This window comes from Tursiops truncatus, chromosome 11 (genome assembly GCF_011762595.2).
Source record: "Tursiops truncatus isolate mTurTru1 chromosome 11, mTurTru1.mat.Y, whole genome shotgun sequence".
Lineage (NCBI taxonomy): Eukaryota > Metazoa > Chordata > Mammalia > Artiodactyla > Delphinidae > Tursiops > Tursiops truncatus.
The window spans coordinates 47,755,064-47,780,377 of record NC_047044.1 but is presented as its reverse complement, the minus strand read 5'-3'; the positions used below and the strand labels follow the sequence as shown (position 1 = coordinate 47,780,377).

Here is a 25,314-nt window from a genome sequence, read left to right as displayed (position 1 = left end):
TTATTGAGAGGTGATAGAAGGAGGTTATCTGAAATGAAACAAAATTGTAACAGTTGATGTGGATGGATTTAGCTTATCATACACCTGGAGAGCCCAGGGAGCTGGTAGATGTTTGAGGAGTGTCAGTTTTGTGTATTTCCAAGTGGCTTGGTTCATTTAGGTGTTTTCAGTATTCAGCTAATGTTTCTTGTGCACAAAATTGTGCATAAGGAAATGGGAAGTTTATATTATGTTCAAATCATTCCTTGATAAATCAATTGCATTGGAACAAATTCACATTTTCAAAACAAGCATTGTAGCAGAACTGACTGTAATGAGAAGATGACTGAAAAACGTAAATTAAGAGCAGGCAGTGGTGGTCCTCAAGTGCTGCTCTAAGGAATGGGAACTTTGTACCATAGATAGTGGTGAGCCATCAAAACCTTGAGGGCACATGACAGCAGTGCTTTAAGAAAATTAGCATGGCAGTGGAAAATAGGCTTAAAATTGAATGAACTAAAGACTGAGAAACTAGTTAGGAGGCTGTCAGAGTTATTCAGACACTAAGTAATAAGGGCCTGCCCTGGGTTAATATGGAGAGTACAAAAGAACAGAACAAAAATGGTCAGGACCAGAAACTGGAAACAACGCAGAGGAGGACTCAGTTGTATAGTGAGAGTCTCTGAAGTCTCTTGTTTGGATGATGAGAAAACAGGAATGTCATTAATAGAATCCAGAAGTAAAATGGGATAATTTGATGAACATAATTAATTCTACTTAGGAATTTGATGCAAACTGATGCATGACAGGCTCCGAGTGTGCCTTGTTTGGATGTTGTTCTTAGGTCACTGTCAGGTAGTATTAGGTATTTAGAAACTTCATAGGGGAAAACACCTATACAGAGTCTATCTGGAATAAAATTTGCGTATAATAAATAATCAAAGCATCCATTAGATTTGAATCTGCTTTCACTCTGTATTTGAAATTTAGATATTTGACTTTTCAGGAAGATTTCAGCATTGGCTATATCAAACTAAGGGGTCCTTCCTTCTTATTCCCCTACTAGATCTTTTACTAAAGTTTAGAAACTGTCAGGTGAGTAAATAAGTTCATTTTAGAAGACACTGCAGATTTCCAGATTATGAAAAAGTTGACATACTAAGAAAAACAGTTCAATTTTATTTATATTCATTATATTTCAGGAGCTTTTTAATAGATATGAGAGAGCAATTTATGCAGCTTTAAGTGGGAATCTCAAGCAGGTATGCGATTTATTTTAATAATTCTTTTTTTTCTATGGAATGAAATTATATACAATATATGTCATATATGTAACCATATATAATAATCGTATAAGCTTAAGCTACTAAGAATAGCAATGATAGCGATAATCATGAAATAGAATAGTAACTTGAGGTACTTAGTTTGATGTATCTCATACACCAGATGATGTTTTATTTATTTATTTATTTATTTTAATCTTACTTTTTTTTTTAATTAATTAATTTATTTGGCTTCACTGGGTCTTAGCTGTGGCACGAGGGATCTTCTTTGCCGCATATGGGATCTTTAGTTGCGGCATGCAAACTCTAAGTTGCAGCTTGTGGGATCTATGGAGTTCCCTGATCAGGGATCAAACCTGAGGCCCCTGCATTGGGAGCGTGGAGTCTTAGCCACTGGACCACTAGGGAAGTCCCCCAAATGATGGTCTGATACATGAAATCAAATTTCAGTTTCTAAGAATTGTAAATTTAATTCCAATACACATTTATTGATGACTTATGGTTTCCATAGCTTTATCCAGAAGTGTTCCACAAAGGCACAATGACTGAATTGTCTCACACATGTGTGTGTGCTGCTCACAACTCCTACTACCCCCTACATTTTACAGCGGTTTTGAGGAATGTTACCATAACACTGAAACACCATCTTATATCAGCATGGAAAATTGATGCTATTGTGTGCTCATCATGGAAAAAATCATAATAGTTCAGACTTCTTAGAAGATGTGGTTTGAGGGACTTCCCTGGCGGTCCATTGGTTAAGACTCTGAGCTTCCATTTCAGGGGGCACGGGTTCAATCCCTGCTTGGGGAACTAATATCCCTCACCTCATGCTGTGCAGTGCAGCCAAAAAAAAAAAGGAGATGTGGTTTGAGGGGTGGAGAGAGGAGGTTATTTTGGTATGATATTTTATAATACACAATGTCTTATGTCATTATAGTGACTTTACAGTCCATATAAGTGGCTGTAACTGCTTTTCCTTTCTTTTTTGTTGGCTATGTCTGCATGTTTCTGTTTTGGAATGGGGTAAAGCTGCTTCCTGTCTGTGACACCTGGGAAGACACAGTGTGGGCCTACTTTCGGGTGATGGTGGACAGTCTGGTAGAACAGGAGATCCGGACATCAGTAATAACTCTAGATGAAACTGAAGAACTCCCTAGAGAATATTTGGAGGCAAAGTGAGTCAGTTGGTTTGTTTTTCATCATGAGGATTTGTAGTATTCTCTGAAGTTTCATTTTGTAGTCTTTGTTCATATTATTTATTAGCGTTGTTTTATCCCTTTCCTTGTTCTTTCTTTCAAAGTTGGACTTTAGAAAAGGTTTTTGAAGAACTTCAAGCTACTGATAAAAAGGTAAATATTAATATTTTAGGATAACTGGAATACGAAACTAAATGTTACATTGTGCACTGTAGCTGAAAGGCACAAAAGTATGTGAAATCTTGTTATATTCTCTTTTCGTTTCCTCACCTCTTATTCATATAAGAGATATTCTTTAAAAAGAAAAAACTTAACTGCATATTTAAATGATACATCATTTCTGTTTATTTGGTTTAGGATTTGTTTCATCTAAATATATGGTATGCATGTAAGCTAATTTATTCCTTTCTTTTTGAAAAATTAAAATATATAATGGCAAATTAGCAAGACTTTTTTCCTAGATCTCAAAATAATCCAGTATTTTTTAAAGTAATATTCTTTTTTGGGGGGGGGTATGCAGGCCTCTCACCACTGTGGCCTCTCCTGTTGCGGAGCACAGGCTCCGGACGCGCAGGCCCAGCGGCCATGGCTCACGGGCCCAGCCGCTCCGCGGCATGTGGGATCCTCCCGGACCGGGGCATGAAACCCGTGTCCCCTGCATCGGCAGGCGGGCTCCCAACCACTGCGCCACCAGGGAAGCCCTAAAGTAATGTTCTTAAAAATTTTTTTAGATAACCAAAGTATGTACTTGAAACAAAATAGTCTAAAGATGTATAAGTAAGGCCTTTATAAAACTTCCTCCCAACCTCTTTATGGTTATTCTCATTCACTGAGATGATAAAACATTGATATGTATCCTACATATCCTTCTCCATAATCTTACAAATATATGTAGATAATGTAGATATTCCAGTATAGGATTTTGGTTTTTGAGGTTGTTTTTCACATCATTCTACCTACATTAGTCTATCGCTTTTTTCCCCCCCATTTAATGATACTGTCTTTGAGTTAGTGGATATAGATTTAACAGCCTAACTTATTATTTTTAATAGGTATATAATGTTCTATAGAATGATGTATCCTTTTTTTTAATCATTCCCCTTTTGGTGATATTTAGGTTGCTTCTAGCACTGCAATGAACATTCTTATTTATTTATTCTTATTTTTTTATGCTTATCTACTAGTCCTGTTTCTTTACAAGTTTCCTGAAAGCAGGAATATTGGGTTAAAGGGTATATGTATATTAAGTTAATTTCCTTGTTGTAGCAATTAATTCATACTCCTACAAGTAATTTATTAATGTGGCCATTTCCCTGCATTCTCACTAGTCCCAGATATCACAGTTTTTTTTATTTTTTGCTAATCCATCAGATTAGCTGGGAAATAGAAACTCACTGTTCTTCTCATATTTCCCTGTCTATTCATAAGGCTGAGCAAATTTTCCTGTTTATTGACCATTTTTTAATTTCCTATTTAGAGCTTTCACCTATTTTTCTGTTGGATTTTATTTTTTCCTTATTATTGTATAAGAGTTCTTTGTATAGTAAAAAAAAAATGTAGTGCTTTCTCTAGCAAGTGTTTTTTTGCCAGTCTGTTGTTTTGGAGATTCCAGTGAATGAAAATAAAACAAGAAAGTCAAGGAATAGATACAAATTTAGAAACGGGGGAGCATTTACATATGATGAGAGTGTAAATCTAGAAACTCAAGATGCAGTAAGTTACTAGAATTAATAAGAGAATTTTTAAAGTATCTAAATTCAACACAGAGTTATGAAAAAAATCATATCCTTTTTGTAATTGTTACAGCTAGTTAGAAAAGGATTTAGCTCCCTGCAAAAGTCCCATTTAAATTATTGACCAAAACTATAAGATACCCAGGAATAAAATTAACCAAGGGTTTGAGGACCTTCATAAAAAGCTATAGAATCCTATTGAAAGACACAAATAAATAGATATACCACATTCCTGGATGAGGTGATTTGATATAAATCTCAGCCATTCCAAAATTAACATTGAAACCTAATGCTTTGGGGCATTATTTCTGAACAGAAAATTTCCAAGTAGAAGAATAAGTGAGAATGGCGAGAAAAGAACAATAATTAATAGGGTATTTGCCTTCCTCAATAATAAAACAATATAAAGATACAATAAAACAGTATCGAATTGTCACAGGAATAAATAGATCATCGGGATATGAAAATCCATATTAGATCCAAATATATATGAGAACTTAATAGTTGTAGATGACAGAGATGACGTTTCCTTTCAGAGGAAGAGGGATGGTTTATTTACATACATGGTATGGACATAATTGACTTTCCATCTGGAAGAGAACAAAGCTAGATCTCTGCTTCATGCCATGTATTAAAATCAGTTCCAGAGGGAGCAAACATTTGAATGTAAAAAAGAAAAAATATTGGAAGAAAATTTAGACAAATAAAAATCAAAATATATTTGACCAAAAATATATGAATTATTTGCTTCAGAAAAATATCCAACAGCAGGTTACTTGTAAATTTTGTCTGCTCTGTGCCTAATCACTATTTTGATTGGTTTTGTTACTTTTGGTGCCATTTGCAGAAGAGAATACCCAAAGAATGCTTTCAAGAACCACTTTATGTTGAAGGAAATCTTACAGTTTATTTTGATTTGGTCACATGTGCCCTTCTTTTCTGGTTCACCATGGACTGCCAAGGAAAACTATAGTAAAATATAAAAAATAAAAGTTTCTTAACATTCACAGAGATTAAATTGTTTTATCGCAATTCTCTGCTTTCAAAGATAACGTTGAGCCTTGAGTATATATTTCCAAGGGCAGTATCTTTCTCATGTTTTACTTTATTTTGGTCTCCTAAGACCCTTCATCTCCAGCTTTTTCTTTGTATATGTTCCTTCAAAAGTTGACATTTTTAGCTTACCAATGAGTACATACTGCAGAATGACCATAGTAGATTTATGGAAAATGTAAAAACTTTTTCAGAGAGTTCTGGAAGAGAATCAAGAACATTATCATATAGTTCAAAAATTCCTTATCCTGGGAGACATTGATGGTAAGATATATTTTATTTCACCTTGTATGAGTTCTTTGTTTTCTTTAGTAATTTTGTAAAAAGTTATCAAAACAGTGCATATGACTTACCACATTTTGTCATCTCTATAAATATCAACATATCTGAATGCAACTATTTACTTAATTTTTAGAAAATAAAGTTTGAATTTAATCCAGAGTCTGTTTTATATGATGGTTCTTAACAATGAGATAGTGAACTGGTAGTGGTATAGGAATACAGTAAATGTCCTTGGATAGTGTTTATATCTCTTCTTTTGATTTTTATCCCTATTGTTACATCTTTGCTTTGATTGCTTATAGGTCTGATGGATGAATTTAGCAAATGGCTTTCCAAAAGCAGAAACAATCTACCTGGACACCTCCTTCGCTTCATGACTCACCTCATTTTGTTTTTCCGCACTCTGGGACTACAGACCAAAGTAAATAAAAATGAGCTGTATACCCTTCTCTGCAAGATTGATGCTTTATACACCTATTGTCAGGAAAACATGCTACTTTTTGGTTGTTGTTTTCTGGAAATGGTGACCATAGTCTCATATGGTCACTCGATGATAATTCACTGCAGGTTACTTGTTAGGGTTCTAATCTGTGGCTGCAGAATGCTGGTGGTTACCTGGATTTTGGACAATTTATAACTTTAATCCTCATCAGTACCCAACTCTAAATCAACCAGCTAAGGTAACTGAGCCAGACTAAGTTCTCTGAGATCTTAAACCTTTGTTTTCTTTTTTCTTTTTCTTCTGTCCTAAATGGTAACACTTTGGTCAGAGTACATGTAGAAGGCAGAATGATGCAGTAGTTGAAAGCTTGGGTTTTGGAGTAAGAATCCTGGATTCATATTCTTACTCAGCAGCTTCTAGCTGTGTAATTCTGGGTAAATCTCCTTAGGTCTTAGTTTCTTCCTCTGTAAAATGTGAACAATAATAGTAACTACCCACAAAGAGTTAGGGTAAGGCAATACATGAACTTTGCTAAGCACTTAGTTATTGCATGTAGTTATTGCTCAGTGGTAAGTATTAAAAGTCATTAAATCATAGCGGAATTTTTATTAGATATATTGCTGGTACACATAAGCAGTTGTATTTATAATTTAATAATTATATCTTATTTCCTATTAAGGAAGAAGTTTCCATTGAGGTTTTAAAGACATACATACAGGTAAACTTTGAGAAACCACAATTATATATATTTTTTTACCATTTTAATGAAAACAAAAATCAGAATGATAATATTTTAATATCTAGTGGCAGGAGAGTCATCAAAATCCATAAAGTTCTTTTAATTGTCATAAATACTTTCTTTTGGAATTTAAAATTCTGTTTAGCAGCACAAATCTATATCTGTATGAATCTCTCCTAAATATATTTGAAATTTTGAAGTGAACTTTTTAAAAAGCACTGTTGATCCTAGAACTTGTTTAATTATTGACATACTTTGATCCTTTTTTGTTTTTTAGCTTTTAATAAATGAGAAACATACAAATCTCATAGCATTTTATACCTGTCATTTGCCTCAAGACCTCGCTGTTGCCCAGTATGCATTATTTTTGGAAGGTGTTACAGAATTTGAACAGCGCCACCATTGCCTGGAGCTGGCTAAAGAAGCAGGTAAAAATGGTTGAGAACATCTACTGGGCTTTGTAGGCAGATTATCATTTTGGCTTTAGTAACATTTAGCCTTCTAGTTTTAAATCCTATTTCTCTTACGAGGTGAAAAGGAATGAGGTTTTCAGTGAAATTCTGTTTTAGGAATGAAATAACCTATACTGTAACTTGTGTGAAATATCTTTTAATTTTGGCATTTTCTTTTATAATGTCTTTCATATTTTACATATTTTTAAAGAAGTGTTATCCCAAATTTACCACATCATTGTGACTGTTTAGAGGATATTAGTGTGAACGATTAATTCTTGTTTTTGTTTCTTCAAAAAATTCTTTAGATTTGGATATTGCAACTATAACAAAAACCGTAGTTGAGAATATTCGGAAGAAAGATAATGGTGAATTCAGTCATCATGACCTGGCCCCAGCCCTAGATACTGGCACTACTGAGGTAACATGAGGGGAAGAGAGAGGTGTGTTATATAACTCCTGAAAATCCCTCATGTTATGCTTTTGTGAACTTCTACCTTAAAATACTCTGGCTTCTTTCTTTTTTAAAGAATTTTTCTTTGTTAGCCAAGTTATAAGAATTGGCAGCAAACTTAAGGTCTTGTGTAAGGAATTGCTTAACAGTAGTATTATGTTAAGGGAAGTTTCTTTAATGGAAAAAACCTGAGCATTGGGTTTTTGCTCATCAGATTATTCTAGATACTTGATCAGTCACTTTTTTTGTTTTTTGGCTGAGTCGGGTCTTAGTTGCGGCACTCGGGATCTTTTCATTGTGGCATCTTTTCGTTGTGGCGGGTGGGCTCTTCGTTTTGGTACGTGGGCTTCTCTCTAGTTGTGACATGTGGGTTTTCTCCCTCTGTTTATGCCGTGTGGGCTCCAGAGTGCATGGGCTCTGTAGTCTGCGGCACACGGGCTCTCTCATTGAGACACGTGGGCTTAGTTGCTCTGCAGCATGTGGGATCTTAGTTTCCTGCATTGGAAGGTGGATTCTTTACCACTGGATCACCAGGGAAGTCCCGATCAATCAGTAACTTTTATGTAGCTTACTTATTCCTATTTTCAGAAAAGAATAGAAAGTTTTATCTAGGAAAGAAAAAAATTTTAGAGTAGCACTTAAAGGAATTACATGATTAAGTTGGTGGGACATCACATATATAATTCCAGATTCACAGTCCAGTAAGTTTTTTCTATAATTTAATAGAGACCTATTAAATGTGAAAATAAACTAAGAAAAGCTATTTTCTTTCATTATTTTGTATAACCTGAGGGAAAATATTCACTAGAAGTACAGACATAAGCTGGTTCTACTAATTTGTAGAATATCGTAGAAAAAACACAGTTGACATTTCTTTTTTCCAATTAAATGAATAGGAGGACCGTTTAAAAATCGATGTAATTGACTGGTTGGTATTTGACCCATCACAGAGGGCGGAAGCACTAAAACAAGGCAATGCCATAATGAGGAAATTCTTGGGTATGCTGTATTTTTATTTTTTATTTTTTTTAAGTTTTTGTTCTGTTCTAGAACTTTGTTGTTTGTTTTTCCAACCCTTCCAGTAGGGTAACGTACAAAACAGCCACTGTTACGGCTGGTATTGTGAAACAAAACATATTTAATAGTGACTTTTCATATCCTACTCAATTTTGCATATAATCTCAAGGCTTTGAAAAAATTGAATTGCCTTTTTTTAAGACACAGAAAAGTATGTAAAAGTAATTGCATTTAATGAATGCTTTTGTGACTGTTACATTGAGATAAGGAAAAGCCCAGCCATTAAGTAGAGAGATCACCCAGACCTTTAACAGAAGTACCTTGAGACATGAAATGGTTACAGGTAGCTGTGAAAGTTGCAAACCAATAATTTGATTCCTTTAGAAACCATTACACGGAAATCCATGTGTATTGAAAAACTGTATATCTTTTTCACAGCATCAAAAAAGCACGAAGCTGCAAAAGAAGTATTTGTGAAAATTCCTCAGGATTCAATAGCAGAAATCTATAACCAGTGGGAGGAACAAGGAATGGAGAGCCCACTTCCTGCTGAAGATGATAACGCTATCCGAGAACACTTGTGCATTAGAGCTTACTTGGTGAGATTGTAAAAACCACAAAACCTTTCTTTATGATGACTTTCCTGATTCACTCTCAGACCTTGAACTGTTTTTCCAGAAGTGGTGATTGACTCATTATCTTAGCTCCCTTGCGACTGTGGGACTGACTGATCCATAAGAACTTTGAAGACAAGACCTGGTCTTCATTTGCATGAGCCTCTAATCAGTGCTAACCAACTAAGAACGTTTCACATGGTAGATAGTGTGTGTGATGTCTGAAATGTATGTTTTCTTAAGATTCTTTGAATGCTTCTCTCAACTTTAACATTTCTGCTTTTGGCAATAACTGAAAAAAGCAAGATATTCTGTATTGTGACTAAACAACATACTCATTCAAAATTCATTCAACAAATAGTGAAGTGATTGGCTAGGTTCTAGGACTAATTCTGGATGTCTTTCTATCCTTGCCCTCTAGAAGCTAATAGGCTCGTCAAGAAGACAGACAAGTAAATATGTGAACATCACAAACAGAACACTTATTCACCATGATTTTTTTTTGTATAAAAAAGAAATATTAAACGATTTTACTTCTTGCTACTGAAAAATTATTTCTAAGAATCAAATTTTTAAAAACTTTGTTGAACATATGTGAACAGTTTTTTGTTTTGTATTTCTCTTTTATTTTTCATTTTAGGAAGCCCATGAAACCTTTAATGAGTGGTTTAAGCATATGAATTCAGCTCCACAAAAACCTACTTTGACACCTCAAGCAACTTTTACTGAGAAAGTGGCTCATGAACACAAAGAAAAGAAATATGAAGTAAGTTGAATGTAGATGAGACATGTCTATTGCATCTCAAAAATACATGTCATATATTTAAAGAGATCATTTTTTCAGCAGTTATATTCCTGTTATAACAAGTGATCTTCCTTACTACTGTTCTACTTTGAAAAAAAGCCATCCCTTTAGTTACTTTTCTGTAGATAATTAACCAAACATGAAACATACCTTCAGGTGACAATAGTGCTCATTTACATGGTTAACATTTTAGCGTTTTATTGAACTGCAATCCGTCGATGTTTGTTTTTATATTTGGCTTACTGAATGTCAACTCTTTAGAATGATGTTCCATATATGTATATTCCTGTCTGTACTTTACAGATACATTATAGTCTGTTATATATCTGCCTTATGTTTGTTTTTCAGATGGATTATGGTATTTGGAAAGGGCATTTGGATGCCCTAACTGCTGATGTGAAGGAGAAAATGTACAATGTCTTGTTGTTTGTTGATGGAGGGTGGATGGTGGATGTTAGAGAGGTAAGCTGTGTGCATTGTTTATAGCTAAAAGCAAAAATAATGTCTTTTTTTAAAAGTTTTTTGAATAGGAGCAGCTACAGATCCTATATAACCTTTGTACGTATAACTAAACATCCCATAATTTAACCTGAAATACTAGTTAGGGAATATAGGAATGTTTGACTCTTGGGTAAACTATTTTTCCGTATTTAATATGTTCACTTAGGATAGTAAAATCTGATTTTTAAAAAAATATTTATTTATGTATTTGATTGTGCTGGTTCTTAGTTGCAGCAGGTGGGCTCCTTAGTTGCAGCCAGTGGGCTCCTTAGTTGTGGCATTTGAACTCCTAGTTGCAGCATGCATGGGGGATCTAGTTCCCTGACCAGGAATCGAACCCAGGCCCCCTGTATTGGGAGCGTGGAGTCTTAACCACTGTGCCACCAGGGAAGTCCCAAATCTAATTTTTTAAAGTTCTGGACCTAAAAATTAATTATATATGTATTCAACTCAATTTATGGATATGAAGATAAGTCTAGTAGAATGAGTAAGACATATATAAAGCAGTGGTTCTCACCTCTGAGCTGTCCATTTAAATGATCTGGAGAACTTTTAAAAAATACTGGTTTGGTTCCACTAGTGGTTACCACTAGTGGGGAGTGGGGAGGGAGGGGCAACATAGGGGTTGTGGAGGGGGAGGTAGGAACTGTTGGGTGTAAGATAGGCTACAAGGACATACTGTACAGTATGGGGAATATAGCCAGTATTTTGTAATATCTGTAAATGGAATGTTGCCTTTAAAAATTGTATTAAAAAAAAAACTTTTAAAGAGTCCTGAAAAGACATGACAGTTAAATGTAGTATGTGATCCTAAACTGGCTCCTGCATTGGAGGAAGAAAGATGCTATAAAGGAGAGTGTTGAGTCAGTGATGTTAAGGTATTACGTCACTGTTAAATTTCCTGACATCGTTAACTGCATTGTGCTTATATTAGAGAAACTTCTCTTTATTAGGAAGTAAACACTGAAGTATTTAGAGGTGAGGGAACATGATTATGCAGCTTGCCCTCAAAGGGTTAAAAAAATGTGTATTTATAGATACACATACAGATGCAAATCATAAAGCAAACAGGGCAAAGACTGAACAAAGGGTGAGGGTATTGAGATATTCTTTGTACTATTGTTGTAATTTAGTTTGTTTGAAATGATTTTCAAATAAAATATCTTTTTAAATACTAAAAAAAAATACCGGGTTCCACTTCCAGAGATTCTGGGTTAATTGATCTGAGATAGGGCTGGCTGGCTTTTTTTTTTTTTGGCGGTACATGGGCCTCTCACTACTGTGGCCTCTCCCGTTGTGGAGCACAGGCTCCAGATGTGCAGGCCCAGCGGCCACGGCCCACAGGCCCAGCTGCTCCACGGCATGTGGGATCCTCCCGGACCGGGGCACGAACCCGCGTCGCCCGCATCGGCGGGCGGACTCTCAACCGCTGCGCCACCAGGGAAGCCCTATCTGGAGAGCTTTAATGTGTAGCCTGGGTTGAGAAACCAGTTACAGAAGTAATAAATACCATAAGAAAAGCACAGATGAAGCATTTTGTGAGCTTAGGAAAAGAAAAGGTTCCTTCTACCTGGAAGAGATCTGGACAGAATGCTTGAAAGGTGTAGCATTTGACTGAATCTTGAACGAACTGGGTAAATTTGGATGAGCTGAGGTGGGAGAAAAGAAGGATGCTGCAGGTAATAATGGTGTGAGGGAAAGGCATTGAGGCTTGCTCATGGGGCATGACAGAAACATGGAGTAACTCAGTTTTACCTCTGCAGACCTGATGATCTGTCCAAGGATTGTAAATGCTGGATTCTTGGATATTAGGTATATTATTTTGAACAGAAAAATCACAGGAGTATGTTTGGTATCTTCCCTTCTGCATTCCCTGAATCTTAGTATAGTCACTCCTTTTTCACACTTGATCTTAGCCAAAAGGTTGAGAAGCGATCATCACTCCTTTTTTATTGTTTGTTTTGTTTTGGTTTTTGCTACTACATTTTTCTAGTTCCTCTGGCTTCCCTTTTTGACCAGAAGCAAAAACATTAGGGACAGGAGACTAGATTTGAGCCCCTATTTGCTACTATTCCTGATACAGTAACTCTGCTGACTTCATAAATAGTTTTGAACCTTTAGTAGGTTCCTTGGGTTTTCTCTTCTATTTCATGCTGCTGCTCACGAAGATAAAATTTTAGTGTTGCAAAATGCTAATTAAATGGTATTTAAGGTTTGAAAAGACTTGATGCCTTATTTATACATAAATCTTTGTTATTCTAAGTATTAATTAATCTTAGATTAGGGACTTCCCTGGTGGTGCAGTGGTTAAGACTCCAAGCTCCCAATGCAGGGGCCCTGGGTTCGATCCCTGGTCAGGGAACTAGATCCCACATGCATGCCACAACGAAGAGTTCGCATGCCACAACTAAGGAGCCTGCCTGCTGCAACTAAGACCCGGAGCAACCAAATAAATAAATTTTAAAAAAAGATAGTGAAAGTCACAAAACAGACACTCTGGAGTGTTTTAAAAATAGAGTAGGAGTGGAAGGCTATGAATGATACCATTTTGTTTTACCAAACATTTAAAAATCAATATTCAGTCTCAATCATGTCTTCAAATCTAATCCAAACAAGAAGAGATTTCTTGAACAATCAAATGATAAATAATGATATTTTGAGTTGAGTTTAGCTTAATACTCTTACATACTCAGCAAAGCAGGAAATTATTCAGGGCTTCTGATAGCACTTATATCACTTGTATAAAAATTAGGAAATGGTATCCATTCTCTTACACAGATAGATTCCATGCCAAGTGCACATGACCTGTAGACTGGAGCATGGATTAGATTTCAGCCCCCACTCACTCACCTGGCTAGCACCATGTGCAAGGCACAGCTGTTCAACAAAGCCCTGGCCTTGTATGCTGACTCTTACATCTGTACCTCACTTTTTACATAACTGCAGAACGGGCCCATTCGTGTTGGAGGCTGGTGGCACACAGGGATGGCAGGGGGAATGGAGGAGGCAGCTCATCTTTACCTACTTTTCGCCACCTCTGCCTCAACCACATTCTAGTTGAAGCCTCAACTGTCTTTCCCTTGCTTCCACTCTTCCTTACGCAGTCCCTTCCTCATAGAGATCAGCTAGTAATCCTTTTAAAATCAAAGAGGTATGACTCTCCTACTCAGACCCTTCTGATGGCTTCTCGGTACACTTTGAATAAAACCCAGAGTTCTTTTCTTGACCTACAAGATCACACATCCGCTGGCCCTGACTGCCTCCCCAGTCTTGTATCCTACTGCTCTCCCCTCACTTTGCTCTAGCCTTCTGGCCTCTTTGCTGTTCTTCTGCCTAGAGTGCTCTTTTCCCCCAGATATCTGCATGGATGGCTTCCTTCCTTCAGCAGTCTGCTCCAGCGTCATCTCTCTTTAGAGACCCTGCCCCACCCCCAAACCCCCTATCCTAAATAGTACATATGCATATATGCACATATATGTACATAAACACATCAACACATATCAGTTAATGAGCTTTTCTCACATATAAAGCACTACATGTCCCTGATGGAAAGAATCTTTCTGTTTTATATATTTACAGAATTTTTCAAATTTTTCAAATTTACAGGATTTTTTATTCAGATGAGAAAAATATCATAGGTTGTAGCAGAGCAATTTATTCCCTTTTCCTTGTGGCAAATTGCTGGGCCCATCAGGCATGATTCTGGTTGGTTGATGGTTGATAGCAGCCAACCGACTGGTATGGAAATCGCCTATAGTCAGCAGAAGAGATCACACCCTGATATTTGGCAGCAACAGGATTTCGGAGAGGCAGGTGCCAGAATCCATCCTATGAAACGAGGTTATCAGTAAGCAGGTGGAAAGGAGTCTAGGGGCCAGGGGTACTTTGCTTCTTTAGCATAGGGGGAAAGAGTACATTGGAGCACAAATGGAGTGACCCAGAAAGAAGCAGTCTTCTTATTCTTACTAGGCCCCTAGTAGGATTCACTAATATGAATTATGAGTAAGACCTTGAGGTGTTTTAAATCCACCTCCAAAGGTAGTAAGTTCCTATTTGAGAAAATAAATGAAGGTGCTTTCCCTTTTAAAGCTAAGAACATACAAAGCATGCGTTTTAATATTTGCTTCTATGTATCTATATCTCAAAACAGGACAAAAAGGTTGACACTAATTTTTCATATGTGTGGAAACCTGACCTATGTCAGATTTAGTACAATTATTCCTTGGTATAATTTCCGGATTACATTCTGTTGCTTCACACCTCCACTTACATCTACCTTTGAAAATGTTTTAGCAATTTAATATTATAGTCTCTCACATGAAGAGATTTTTAGTGATTAATATTGTCATAAGGAAAAAATTTTTAATTAATTAGGTGTCTTATTAGGCTTTTCAAAGGACCAGTTGGTATTTTTGCTTGTCCTGTTTTCTGTTTTGTTTTACACTATGAGTCCTATGGATTTCCTCCTAATTTTTAAGATTATTTCAGAAATTTTATTGTGGTTGGGTACCTTTTTATTTTAATTATTTTAGTTTTCAATTTTTTATAAGAAAATGTAGTGGGCATGAAAGGTCTGTTCTCGGGCTTCCCTGGTGGCGCAGTGGTTGAGCGTCCGCCTCCCGATGCAGGGGACACGGGTTCGTGCCCCGGTCCAGGAAGATCCCACTTGCCGCGGAGCGGCTGGGCCCGTGAGCCATGGCCGCTGAGCCTGCGCGTCCGGAGGCTGTGCTGCACAATGGGAGAGACCACAACAGTGAGAGGCCCGCGTACCGCAAAAAAAAAAAAAAAAAAAAAAAAGTCTGTTCTTTTTTCTGCACTCTTAGTACCAAAAAAATTTTTAGAAAGACCCCTGTATACTTATAAAGAAATGCTCACTGTTTTCTCTACAGTGTTATCCTCATGTATCTGTTAGTTCTGTCCCATGCAAATCTTAAGATTCTTTTTTTTTTTTTTTTTTTTTTTTTTTTTTTTTTTTTTTTGCGGTACGCGGGCCTCTCACTGTTTTGGCCTCTCCCGTTGCGGAGCAACAGGCTCCGGACGCGCAGGCTCAGCGGCCATGGCTCACGGGCCCAGCCGCTCCGCGGCACGTGGCATCTTCCCGGACCGGGGCACGAACCTGTGCCCCCTGCATCGGCAGGCGGACTCTCAACCACTGCACCACCAGGGAAGCCCCCCAGATTCTTTTAATTTTTCTATTTTTAATAAATTATACAAAGACATCATAAATTCATTCTCTCTTTAAAGAAACAAAATATGTGCAATGAAGTTGTCCTCCCTGTGCACCTCTCCCCTCATCCTGATGCTTCTTCCCAGCAGGAATCACTGCTGGTGGTATGAAGAGCCCTCTCAGTCCTCCTGGTATCTGTGTTTCCTTCTGTATATATCCAGGGCAATGGTTATTATTTTCTGTTCTGATTTTTGCTCTAGTCTCTGTTTTACCTTTTATGCATGTTTTTATTTAAAACATAGTAAGTACAAATTCAGAAGCATTCTGTTTTCATTTTCAGACTTCTGACTCCTCTGAAGATACCATGATAGAAACCCTGCCTTGTTTTATTTTTAGTTAGCATGATAAGCTTTACAGAAACACTTTAGCTTTTACCTGTTGCTTTTTGGTTTGATTCATTGACTTTTTTGTAAGGGTATTTAGCTTAAAGTTGTTAGAATGACTACTTGATGTCTGTCTGTAGGATGCTGAGGAAGACCATGAAAGAACATATCAAATGGTTTTACTGAGAAAGCTTTGTCTGCCAATGTTGTGTTTTCTGCTTCACACCATATTGCATAGTACCGGTCAGTATCAGGAATGCCTGCAGTTAGCGGATATGGTATCCTCTGAGCGCCACAAGCTGTATCTGGTAAGTTCTAGAGCATTTGCACTTTTAAATTTTAGTGATTTGATAACCTCTGTAATAATATTTAGGTTTGTGAGATGTGTTTATATTCTTTAGATGTTCTTAGACTTTCTTAAAGTAGGGATCCAGTTTTAATGTTTGTGCTTTTTTATCCAAAATATGTATACATTTCTAAGCAGTTTGAAGTATATAGACTGGTCCAGAGAAGTAGCTTTGAAGTCCTGGGCTATCCTAATATACTGGCCTCTGGCTACATAAACCTTAAAGAGGAATTTCTTCTTGCATTAAGCTAATCAGGTTGATTAGGTGACTGTAAATTCACACTCTTTTTTGTTCTCATTCTTAACATTTTTCTCTTTTTTAAAAATCAGGTGTTTTCTAAGGAAGAACTAAGGAAATTGCTACAGAAGTTAAGAGAATCCTCTCTAATGCTCCTAGACCAGGGACTTGATCCATTAGGATATGAAATTCAGTCATAATTCGTCTGCTGTTTGTAATCTCAATAATTTCCATGATAAATGGAAGTTTTTCTGTAAAATATATATATTTGTAATTACTGGGTTTTTTCTTTTGCCTTATGGGGAAAATGTTTATGAAATTTAGGCATTTAATTTTGTACTTTTAAGAATATTATGGTGACACTTTGAAAATTTAAGGTATTATATAATTCCCTGTGTTTATTAATAAAACTATATAAAAACTAAAATTTTCTGTTCATATGAATTCCAGGAACGTCCCTCTATTATGTAATAAGAAATTAAATTTCCTGTTATCCTTTTTCCCTGTGATCATAAGTACTCTGAAATCTTAAAGAGGATGGAAAGTAGATACATGTTTAAGCCAGGTATATAAGTCCTCATCATAAAATATGGTGTTTTTAAAATATTACAGTTAATTAGATGAACATAGCAAGAATGTTTTCTAAAATAATATTATGCTATTTTCTTTATTTTGATGACGTTTCTAGTTTATTAACTCTCATTCAGCAAACCTGCTCTAAAATAAGTTGGAGCATGTACAGACTTAGAATAGTATCTGGCACACAGCAAGCAGTGAATAAATTGGGGAATACACAGTGAGTCAGATCTCATCTAGCCCTTCCAGTAGGGGAAATACAATAAATATATTTTTAAATGCCATTTTAAAATACAAGTAATCCAAGCAGGGAGAAACTATTTCCAGCTAAGAGGTTTCTGAGGAAGTAGCATTTGAGCTGGGGTCTGGGTAATGCACTGAATTTGCAAAGACAGAGATACAAGCACAAGAAGGGTGGGGCACTACAGATTAGGAAATCAGTATAAGCAAGGCCTACAAATGGTAAATGCATGTTTATGAATCAGCATTTATGTTGAATTGACTAGAGTGTAGGACTTATAAATGAGAGATGACCAAAAGAGAGAATGTGACTCTAAGAGAAAACATGATGTAAATGGATTATAAACCTGAATATTAATGCTGAAACCATAAAACCTTTAAGAAAAATAGAGAATATCTTTGGGACCCAAGGGTAGGTAAAGATTTCCTATACAAGAGACAGAAAGCAATTACCATAAAGGAAAAAATTGATTACTTAGACCATCAAAATATAAAACTCTGCTCTTCAAAGACATTAAGAAAATAAGTAAGCCACAGACTGGGAGAAAATATTTGCAGAAGGATAACTGACTAAAAAAACTCGTGTCCAGCATATATAAAGAACTCTTATGCTTTTTTCCTTGAGCTTGCAGTCTTAGCTGCGATGCGTTTCTTGGGCGCCGCGTTCCTGTTCCTGGCACTCAGCGCCTCTGCCCTGGCCAAGCCGGTGCATTTCAAGGACTGCGGTTCTGGGGTCGGAGTTATAAAGGAGGTGAATGTGAATCCATACTCCACCCAGCCCTGCCAACTGCACAAAGGACAGTCTTACAGTGTCAATGTCACGTTCACCAGTAGCACTCAGTCTCAAAGTAGCAAAGCCATGGTGCGTGGCATTGTGATGGGTTTCGCCATTCCCTTTCCTATTCCTGAGCTTGACGGTTGTAAGAGTGGAATCAGCTGCCCCATTGAAAAAGACAAGACCTATAGCTACTTGAATAAACTACCTGTGAAGAGTGAATACCCCTCTGTAAAACTGGTGGTGGAGTGGGAACTTACGGATGACAACGACCAACGTCTCTTCTGCTGGCAAATCCCAGTACAGATTGAAAGCTAGAGCTATTTGATGCCAATATGTCCGTCTGGGGGGTGAGAGAGCACGGGTGGAGGGAGAGGAGGAGAGATCAAGTCTAAACTGAATCAGTGCCATAAGATGAAAGGAATTTCTAGACTGCCGTTCTAGCCTCAACCTCCAAAAGCATCTAAGACCCTATTTCCTGAGAGCTCAGAACTGTCGCCCCTGTATTATCCTTTGTAAAAGGGTTGAAGGAAGGAAGAGAAAGTGAGACTGTAGGGATTGATTTGTCTTCAGGGGGAGTTGTTTGTTTGTTTTGGTTTGGTTTTTGCTTTTGGAATAAGGAGGGTCTAACCAGACATGATCCAAATGAGGCTGCTTGGGGGATATTGGATAACTTGCCCTAGGGTTACTAGCCCTTGCAGCAAAGCACGGGTTCCAAACCACATCCACCTAGCTGGGATATTACATCTGCAAGTTCCTCATCTCCACGTGCCTCGTTGAGTTCAGTGCATCTGGCCAATGAGCTTCCTCACATCCAGCTCCGCTGCTTCACTGGCCATGACTTGCTCTGCAGTGGTGTCCAGCGTGGTAGTGGAGGGGAAGTATTCTACAACAGAAATTCTCTGCAGTTAGCTCATGTCTCCTTTACTATCTTAGGTGGTTTTCATTAAATGCATCACTTGATTAGCAAAAAAAAATAATAATAAAAAGGCCAAAAAAAATTTAAAGAGTGGACAAAATAGTACAACAGATGATTCTTGAAGACACACCTAACCATGTGCCTGTGAAAAGTGCTCAAGTCAATGGTGAATGCAAATTAAAACCATGAGATACCACTATACATCCATCAGAATGGCTAAAATCAAAGACTAACAACCAAATGTTTGGGAGGATGTGGAGCAACTGTGACTGGGACATATTGCTGGGGAATGTAAAATGGTACAATCTTTGGGGAAAGTTTTGACTATTTCTGTTCTTGTGGATAACTATTTTATTATTGACCTTTTCAAATATTATAAACAACAATCTACCATTTAACCCAGGAATTTCACTCAAATGCATAATGTTTAGAATAAGTAAAGTGATGTGACAACAGATGAAATAAATTGAAAATATGGTAGAATACCATATACAACTCTGACCAAGTATATTAGAACATCTAAGTAAAATGGACACTTCTAGGACGATGAAAAACCAAACATTGATTCAAAAAAAAAAAAATCTGAATAGTTTACTAACCATGATGAGTATATGAGGGTTCATCATACTGTCTACTCTTCTCTATGTTTTAATTTTTAAAATAAAATGTCTAAAAATATGGTTTCAAGAAGTAATGCTTTCCCCTGTTTGGCGAGGGCTAAAATTTGCTCAGCACCAAGAATACCTAGCAAGTCTACTCAACCGACACAGAAAATACCAAACAAGAAAGGGGTCGCAGATTGGCGCAGCCAGGTTTAGGTAACCCAGGAGATAGTGGACCAAGGACGCAGCTCTCCGCACCCAGAGCTCAACGCGCCTGCGCAGGTAGAGGCCGCTTCCTGAACTGTTCAAGGGCGGAAGCGCGGGCTCCCCGAGTCACGTGGCCGAGGGCGGAAGGGGGCGGGGCGCGCGGGACGTGCTGCCGCGTAGTCGCCGGCTGAATGGGCGGTGGCAGAGCATGTGTGATCCGCTGAGGCTGCAGCTTGCCAGGGACCCAGTGGTTGCATGCCTCTCCCCGGCCGGACCGTAAAGCCAGGGGCTGCGAGGACGCGGCGGCGGAGGAGGAGGCAAAGGGCAGCTGGAGGTAGGCCGGGCGCCTCTTTCCGAGGGTGAAGGGCCCCGGCTCCGCGGGGGTCATGGCAGCGCTGGCCGATAGAGTACGAGGCAGAGGGCGCATCGCCGCCGGGCTCCTGCTCAACCTACTGGTGTCCATCTGCATCGTGTTCCTCAACAAATGGATCTATGTCCACTACGGCTTCCCCAACATGAGCCTGACCCTGGTGCACTTCGTGGTAACTTGGCTGGGCTTGTACGTCTGCCAGAAACTGGACATGTTTGCCCCCAAAAGTCTGCCGCCTTCCAAGCTTCTCCTCCTGGCCCTCAGCTTCTGTGGCTTCGTGGTCTTCACCAACTTATCTCTGCAGAACAACACCATAGGCACCTATCAGCTGGCCAAGGCCATGACCACGCCGGTGATCATAGTCATCCAGACCTTCTGCTATAAGAAAACCTTCTCCACCAAAATACAGCTCACGCTGGTGAGTAGCTTCAGCTGGGCGAGGCGCACCTCTTAACAACCCACCTCCTGGACAGTCTTTCTCCCTGGGAAATTTGAATGGTTAACCTTGCACCACGCTCTTTCCCGTGATCTGGAAATCCACTCGAGTCCTTTGTGAGCAAGTGAACTTCAGGCTTATTTGGGGAAGGTGAAAAAAAGCCATCTTGGCGCTCTGTTGGGCTTTTAGCCCGGTAGAGTGTGCTTGTGTGAGTTTTAATAACTACTGTTTGATGGAAATCCTTAAATGCTATGATCGGTAAGAAAAGAAAGCTGTGTTGGGTGATGCAAATCTGTATGGGATTAAGTGCAAAAGCTCAAACTGAAAAACGTTTATGATAAACGTAAAATGTTAAGTCTCAGGATATGTTTGCGGCGACATACTGCAGAGGCTTCAGCGTCTTTAAATAAGACTAAAATAATTTTAGCATTTCATAACTTACAGCATTTAAAATCTTAATGCTTTTGTTATATATTTATATATTGTTTAGACACTGGTTTTGGGGTCCATTTACTACTATATGCACGCATGTGGTATTTTCTTGCAAAGTGCAATGCATCGACTCATTTTACCCAGAATTTTACTTTAAATAGAATTAAATGTGAGCGTAAATATAGAATTATCATATTTCATTTTGAAGAAATAGGATTATCAGTCCGTTTTTATTCAAATGGAAAAAATATTTATAAAGGTTCATTGTTTCCTAATGATGTTTTTATGATTAACCTTTCAAGACACTGTGAAAGGAATACTAATTTTATGTCTCATAAATTTAATCTGAACAACGTTTACCTCTTTTTCTTTACAGATTCCTATAACTGTAGGTGTAATCCTAAATTCTTATTACGATGTGAAGTTTAATTTCCTTGGAACGGTGTTTGCTGCTCTTGGTGTTTTAGTTACATCCCTTTATCAAGTGGTTGGTAATTTTTTTTTTCTTTATGTGCCCTTTTTAGCAGATTTCATAAATTTTGAAGCTGTGCCCCAAGGTTTAGACAATACAGTATAGAGACAATAGACTGTTGGGAAGAAAGCGTAATTGCATAAATTGTCTGACTCAAGGTGAAGAGAAGAAAGGAGACAGAGAAACTTGGGTGTATGATGCTCACCAAGTACCTCCCTACCTGTTTGTAAGTGTATATTACCCATGCTTAACAGTCTGAGTTTGGGGTGATGGTATATTATTTTCTGGGATATCTTTACAAAATGAATAGTAAGACTTTTTACTTGAGGATTGAGTCCATTGGTTGTATTTACCATTTACTCTTTAATTATGACATTACTGTGAAGGAGTGAGTACAGGTGCAAAAATTTGAACAGGAAAGGAAAATTTGAGATTTGTAAATCTTTGCCTCAGAAGATATGCTGCTGTTACAGCTCATATATTCTAATCATTTTTCTCCGTCAATATTTTATAGCAATGGGTATTTCACTTCTTGCACTAGCGCAGTGACTTGCCTGTAACAGCCATTTATTTGACATTTGTTCATGGATTCACTTACTTCATTACCATAAAATCTCAACAAGTATTTTTGTTTGTTTCTTATATATTGGAGGAAAGAATAGTGAATGACGAAGGGTACAGTGAAACAGTGTTTTCTCTGTACTGAAAACCTTGGACTGGAAATTGTGGTTTCCAGTGCCTGCGTATGGGGAATCAGAGCCAAAATGTGTGACCAGTTTTACTTTTTTCACAAACGTCCACTGGTTATAAACTAAGGCATTCTTGTTATGAATGTTAGGAGTTTAATAATACAGCTTTAGCATCTTAAATTTTCTAGTACTGGTCATTTCAGAAACATTGTTATGTGAAAATTCTGGGGTTGAAAACATTTCTTAGTGGCAGAGAAGCAGTTTAAATGAAAGAGAGCAGTGACATGAGAGGGTGGGGCACCTGCTCAATCTTGTCACTTGGCCTCAAGATATTCTGTCTTTTACTGCAGAGAGAAATCAGAGGAAGCTCAGGTTTGTGCTTTAAGAAAATTGCATTTGGGCATACTTCAGTGAGTTTAAAGTTAAATTTTTTAATTAGATACAGTCAGTGAACATTCCTATTTCTCTTTTTTGTTAAATGGACTTTATTTTTGACCCAGTATGGATTATTTATTAGATATAGCAAGAAATTTCATTTGTTGAACGTTAGAATTTCTTGTATTCCTTACACATCACTTCAATTCAGAGTACTCACTGCCCATGCCAATATGACCGTTTTTGTTCACACAAGTTTCAAAATTGCTATAGGGTGGAATCAAAGGATTCTGTATCTCTCAGGTGGATATCTGAAATGAGATTGACCAAGGAATGATTATAGACTAAGTCATGGGCAGAGTTTTTGATTATCAGTAAATGGTAAAAGTACTGGTACAGAATAGGTGTATTCCCTCCCAAAATTCATTTTAAGGAAAGTTGTATTTTCCCATTGTAACCTGGTATAATTCCTAAGTTATTTCTTCTTATACTGCTAGGGCATTAAAAGGAATTAAGAGATGAGTGACCAACTATTAGTTTTAGTGGTAGAAAGATGGTTGACTCCTTCATTCATTCAAAAGACATTTCTTCTGCTTTATGCTCAACCTTGATACAAAGATAAAGGGCAGCTATAATCCAGCATTGCAGAAACACATGGAGACAGCTGATAACAAGTGGTATAGCTCAGAGTATGAGGAAAGTTCTGAGGAGCACCAGGGAAGAAGGGGTAGTTCTGCACAAGGGCGGTAGTGAGGTAAGATTTTATGGGAAGGTTAACAATTTAAATTGAAGAATGCTCAGGAATTCGCTTAGCAAAGAAATAGAGCAGAGGTCTTTCTTTGCAGTGATGTGTGAAGGTACAGAGCATTTTTGGAGAACTTGATTTGTTTGGTGGGACTGGACTGTAGTTGCGTGGTGGAAAGACAAGGCTGAGGGGTGGGTGAGACCAGATGGCAGAGTTTTGAGTGTTATGCTGAGGAAGTGTGCCCTTTATCCTGCAGGTACCAGGAGAGGAGTTCAGATGGGCAGTGACTTGATCACTCCCTGTGTTTTAGAAACTTCATTCTGGTGGCAGTGAAGGATGAATAAGAGGGACGACAGGGTGACAGGCAGAGCAGTCAGGAAGTGCTCCATGGTTTAAGGGGAAGACAGGAAGGGCCTGAACAAGGACAGTGGTACTGGACGTGGAAAGGAAAGAATAGACTTCAGAGACCTTTTGGAGAAAGAATTAGTAGGACCTGACTGGATGTGAGAATGAGGAAAATAAGGAGTCTGATCCTTGGAGGAGATTATATCATTAATTATCGGACCAACACAGGAGGAGCTAATTTGGAGAAGGAATTAATCCGCTTAATCGTAAACAAGCTCCTTCAGGTGATATAACTGAAGATGGCTAGTTAGCTGTTTGTTGAAGGTGGGACTTAAAGGATGCTCAGGGAAGGAGGTCAGAGCTGTAGATGTCAGCGGATAGTAAAAGATCAGTGAGGGAGATAAAAGAGGAAAGCCAGACATCTCCCTTACAGGTAGTCAGTGAAGGAACAGGTGAGCGAGGAAGCAGCGCGAACCAGCAGTCAAGTTCTTCCTAGAGAAATCTGCAGGTTCTGCAGAGGGCTGCGGCCGGAAGGGGACCCAGGGCAGTCCTTCGATGTGGCCACTGGAGGTGAAGGTGCCCTTTTGGGGAGCAGTTTCACGAGAGGGTTGGTGGGCAGAAGCCAGGCTGCACGGCAGTGAGGGCAGGTGGTGGCCTGAGAGTCACCACCATTCCAGGCTGTCTGTCCTGTGTCAGAGACACACAGCTGCCCAGAGAGGCTGCCCAACACAGGGCTGTGCACATCCCCTCTGCATTCATTTTTGCTTGCTGCGGTGTCCCAAGCAAAAGAATCAATTCTCTGTCCTTCATGTTCACAGCAGACTCTCATTAAGGCTGACAGGAGTATGCTTCAGATTTCTCGCTCTTCTATTTTTGTCTTGGTGAATTTCTATAGACTTAGAGTTTATGTAACAGGATACCCGGACCTACAGGAAAGAGGATTATGTAGGAGCAGTTATTCAAAAGCCTGGCTGTTCCTGCCAGATCTTATTCAGACAGTCCTATCAAGCTTTCTTTAAAGCCTCCTTTTCAGTTATATTTGTGAAGCATTTTGAGAACTGATGGGATTTGAGGCTTTGGGGTGTTGGTTCTACCGAAGGATAGTCTTTTAAAGTTTGTGATTATCTAGTTTATTGAGGAGTATAGGTGTGGGATTACCCACCAAAACGTCAGCCATAAAGAGGAAAGTTCCTTCTACCATCGATTGGGTTTTCTGAAGTGAATGAAAAGACCTCACATACCTTTTTAGCCACACATATTGGCAGCCACCTGGGATAACTGAGGTTTCTGTCAATCTGTAATTAGAGTCCGCCCTGCCCCCCAGTCTTCGTTTTGGGGGCCATTTTTAGAAAGAAATGAAGTCTGACACTGCATCTGTATTCCTGCTTATCCTGCTTATAAATATTATCCTGCTTAGAAATTTCCATTCCTGCCTAATTTTCCC

At 38.2% G+C, this 25,314-nt stretch overlaps 2 protein-coding genes and 1 pseudogene across 9 annotated transcripts in view; all 3 read left to right on the top strand.

Moving 5' to 3' along the window:
- NUP107 (nucleoporin 107) overlaps positions 1–17,345 on the top strand; it is a 45,357-nt gene extending 28,012 nt beyond the window's left edge. For all 4 annotated transcript variants that reach the window (XM_019918572.3, XM_019918571.3, XM_019918573.3 and 1 more), the window contains 14 exons: positions 1,182–1,241; positions 2,295–2,440; positions 2,566–2,614; positions 5,442–5,511; positions 5,832–5,950; positions 6,651–6,689; positions 6,988–7,138; positions 7,471–7,583; positions 8,513–8,615; positions 9,072–9,232; positions 9,888–10,013; positions 10,401–10,514; positions 16,244–16,411; positions 16,780–17,345. In XM_019918572.3, coding sequence (XP_019774131.2) covers positions 1,182–1,241; positions 2,295–2,440; positions 2,566–2,614; positions 5,442–5,511; positions 5,832–5,950; positions 6,651–6,689; positions 6,988–7,138; positions 7,471–7,583; positions 8,513–8,615; positions 9,072–9,232; positions 9,888–10,013; positions 10,401–10,514; positions 16,244–16,411; positions 16,780–16,887 — 1,527 coding nt within the window. In that variant the 3' untranslated portion in view covers positions 16,888–17,345. The remainder of the gene's footprint in view (positions 1–1,181; positions 1,242–2,294; positions 2,441–2,565; positions 2,615–5,441; positions 5,512–5,831; positions 5,951–6,650; positions 6,690–6,987; positions 7,139–7,470; positions 7,584–8,512; positions 8,616–9,071; positions 9,233–9,887; positions 10,014–10,400; positions 10,515–16,243; positions 16,412–16,779) is intronic.
- A 749-nt stretch (positions 17,346–18,094) lies between these two features.
- On the top strand, positions 18,095–19,814 carry LOC101321510 (NPC intracellular cholesterol transporter 2 pseudogene; annotated as a pseudogene).
- A 365-nt stretch (positions 19,815–20,179) lies between these two features.
- SLC35E3 (solute carrier family 35 member E3) overlaps positions 20,180–25,314 on the top strand; it is a 31,306-nt gene continuing 26,171 nt past the window's right edge. For 3 of the 5 annotated variants that reach the window (XM_073788404.1, XM_073788406.1, XM_073788405.1), the window contains exons 1-2: positions 20,180–20,794; positions 21,621–21,731. In XM_073788404.1, the coding sequence (XP_073644505.1) occupies positions 20,393–20,794; positions 21,621–21,731 (513 nt within the window). In that variant the 5' untranslated portion in view covers positions 20,180–20,392. The remainder of the gene's footprint in view (positions 20,795–21,620; positions 21,732–25,314) is intronic. The other 2 variants (XM_004319486.4, XM_033866338.2) reach the window with 2 other exon arrangements.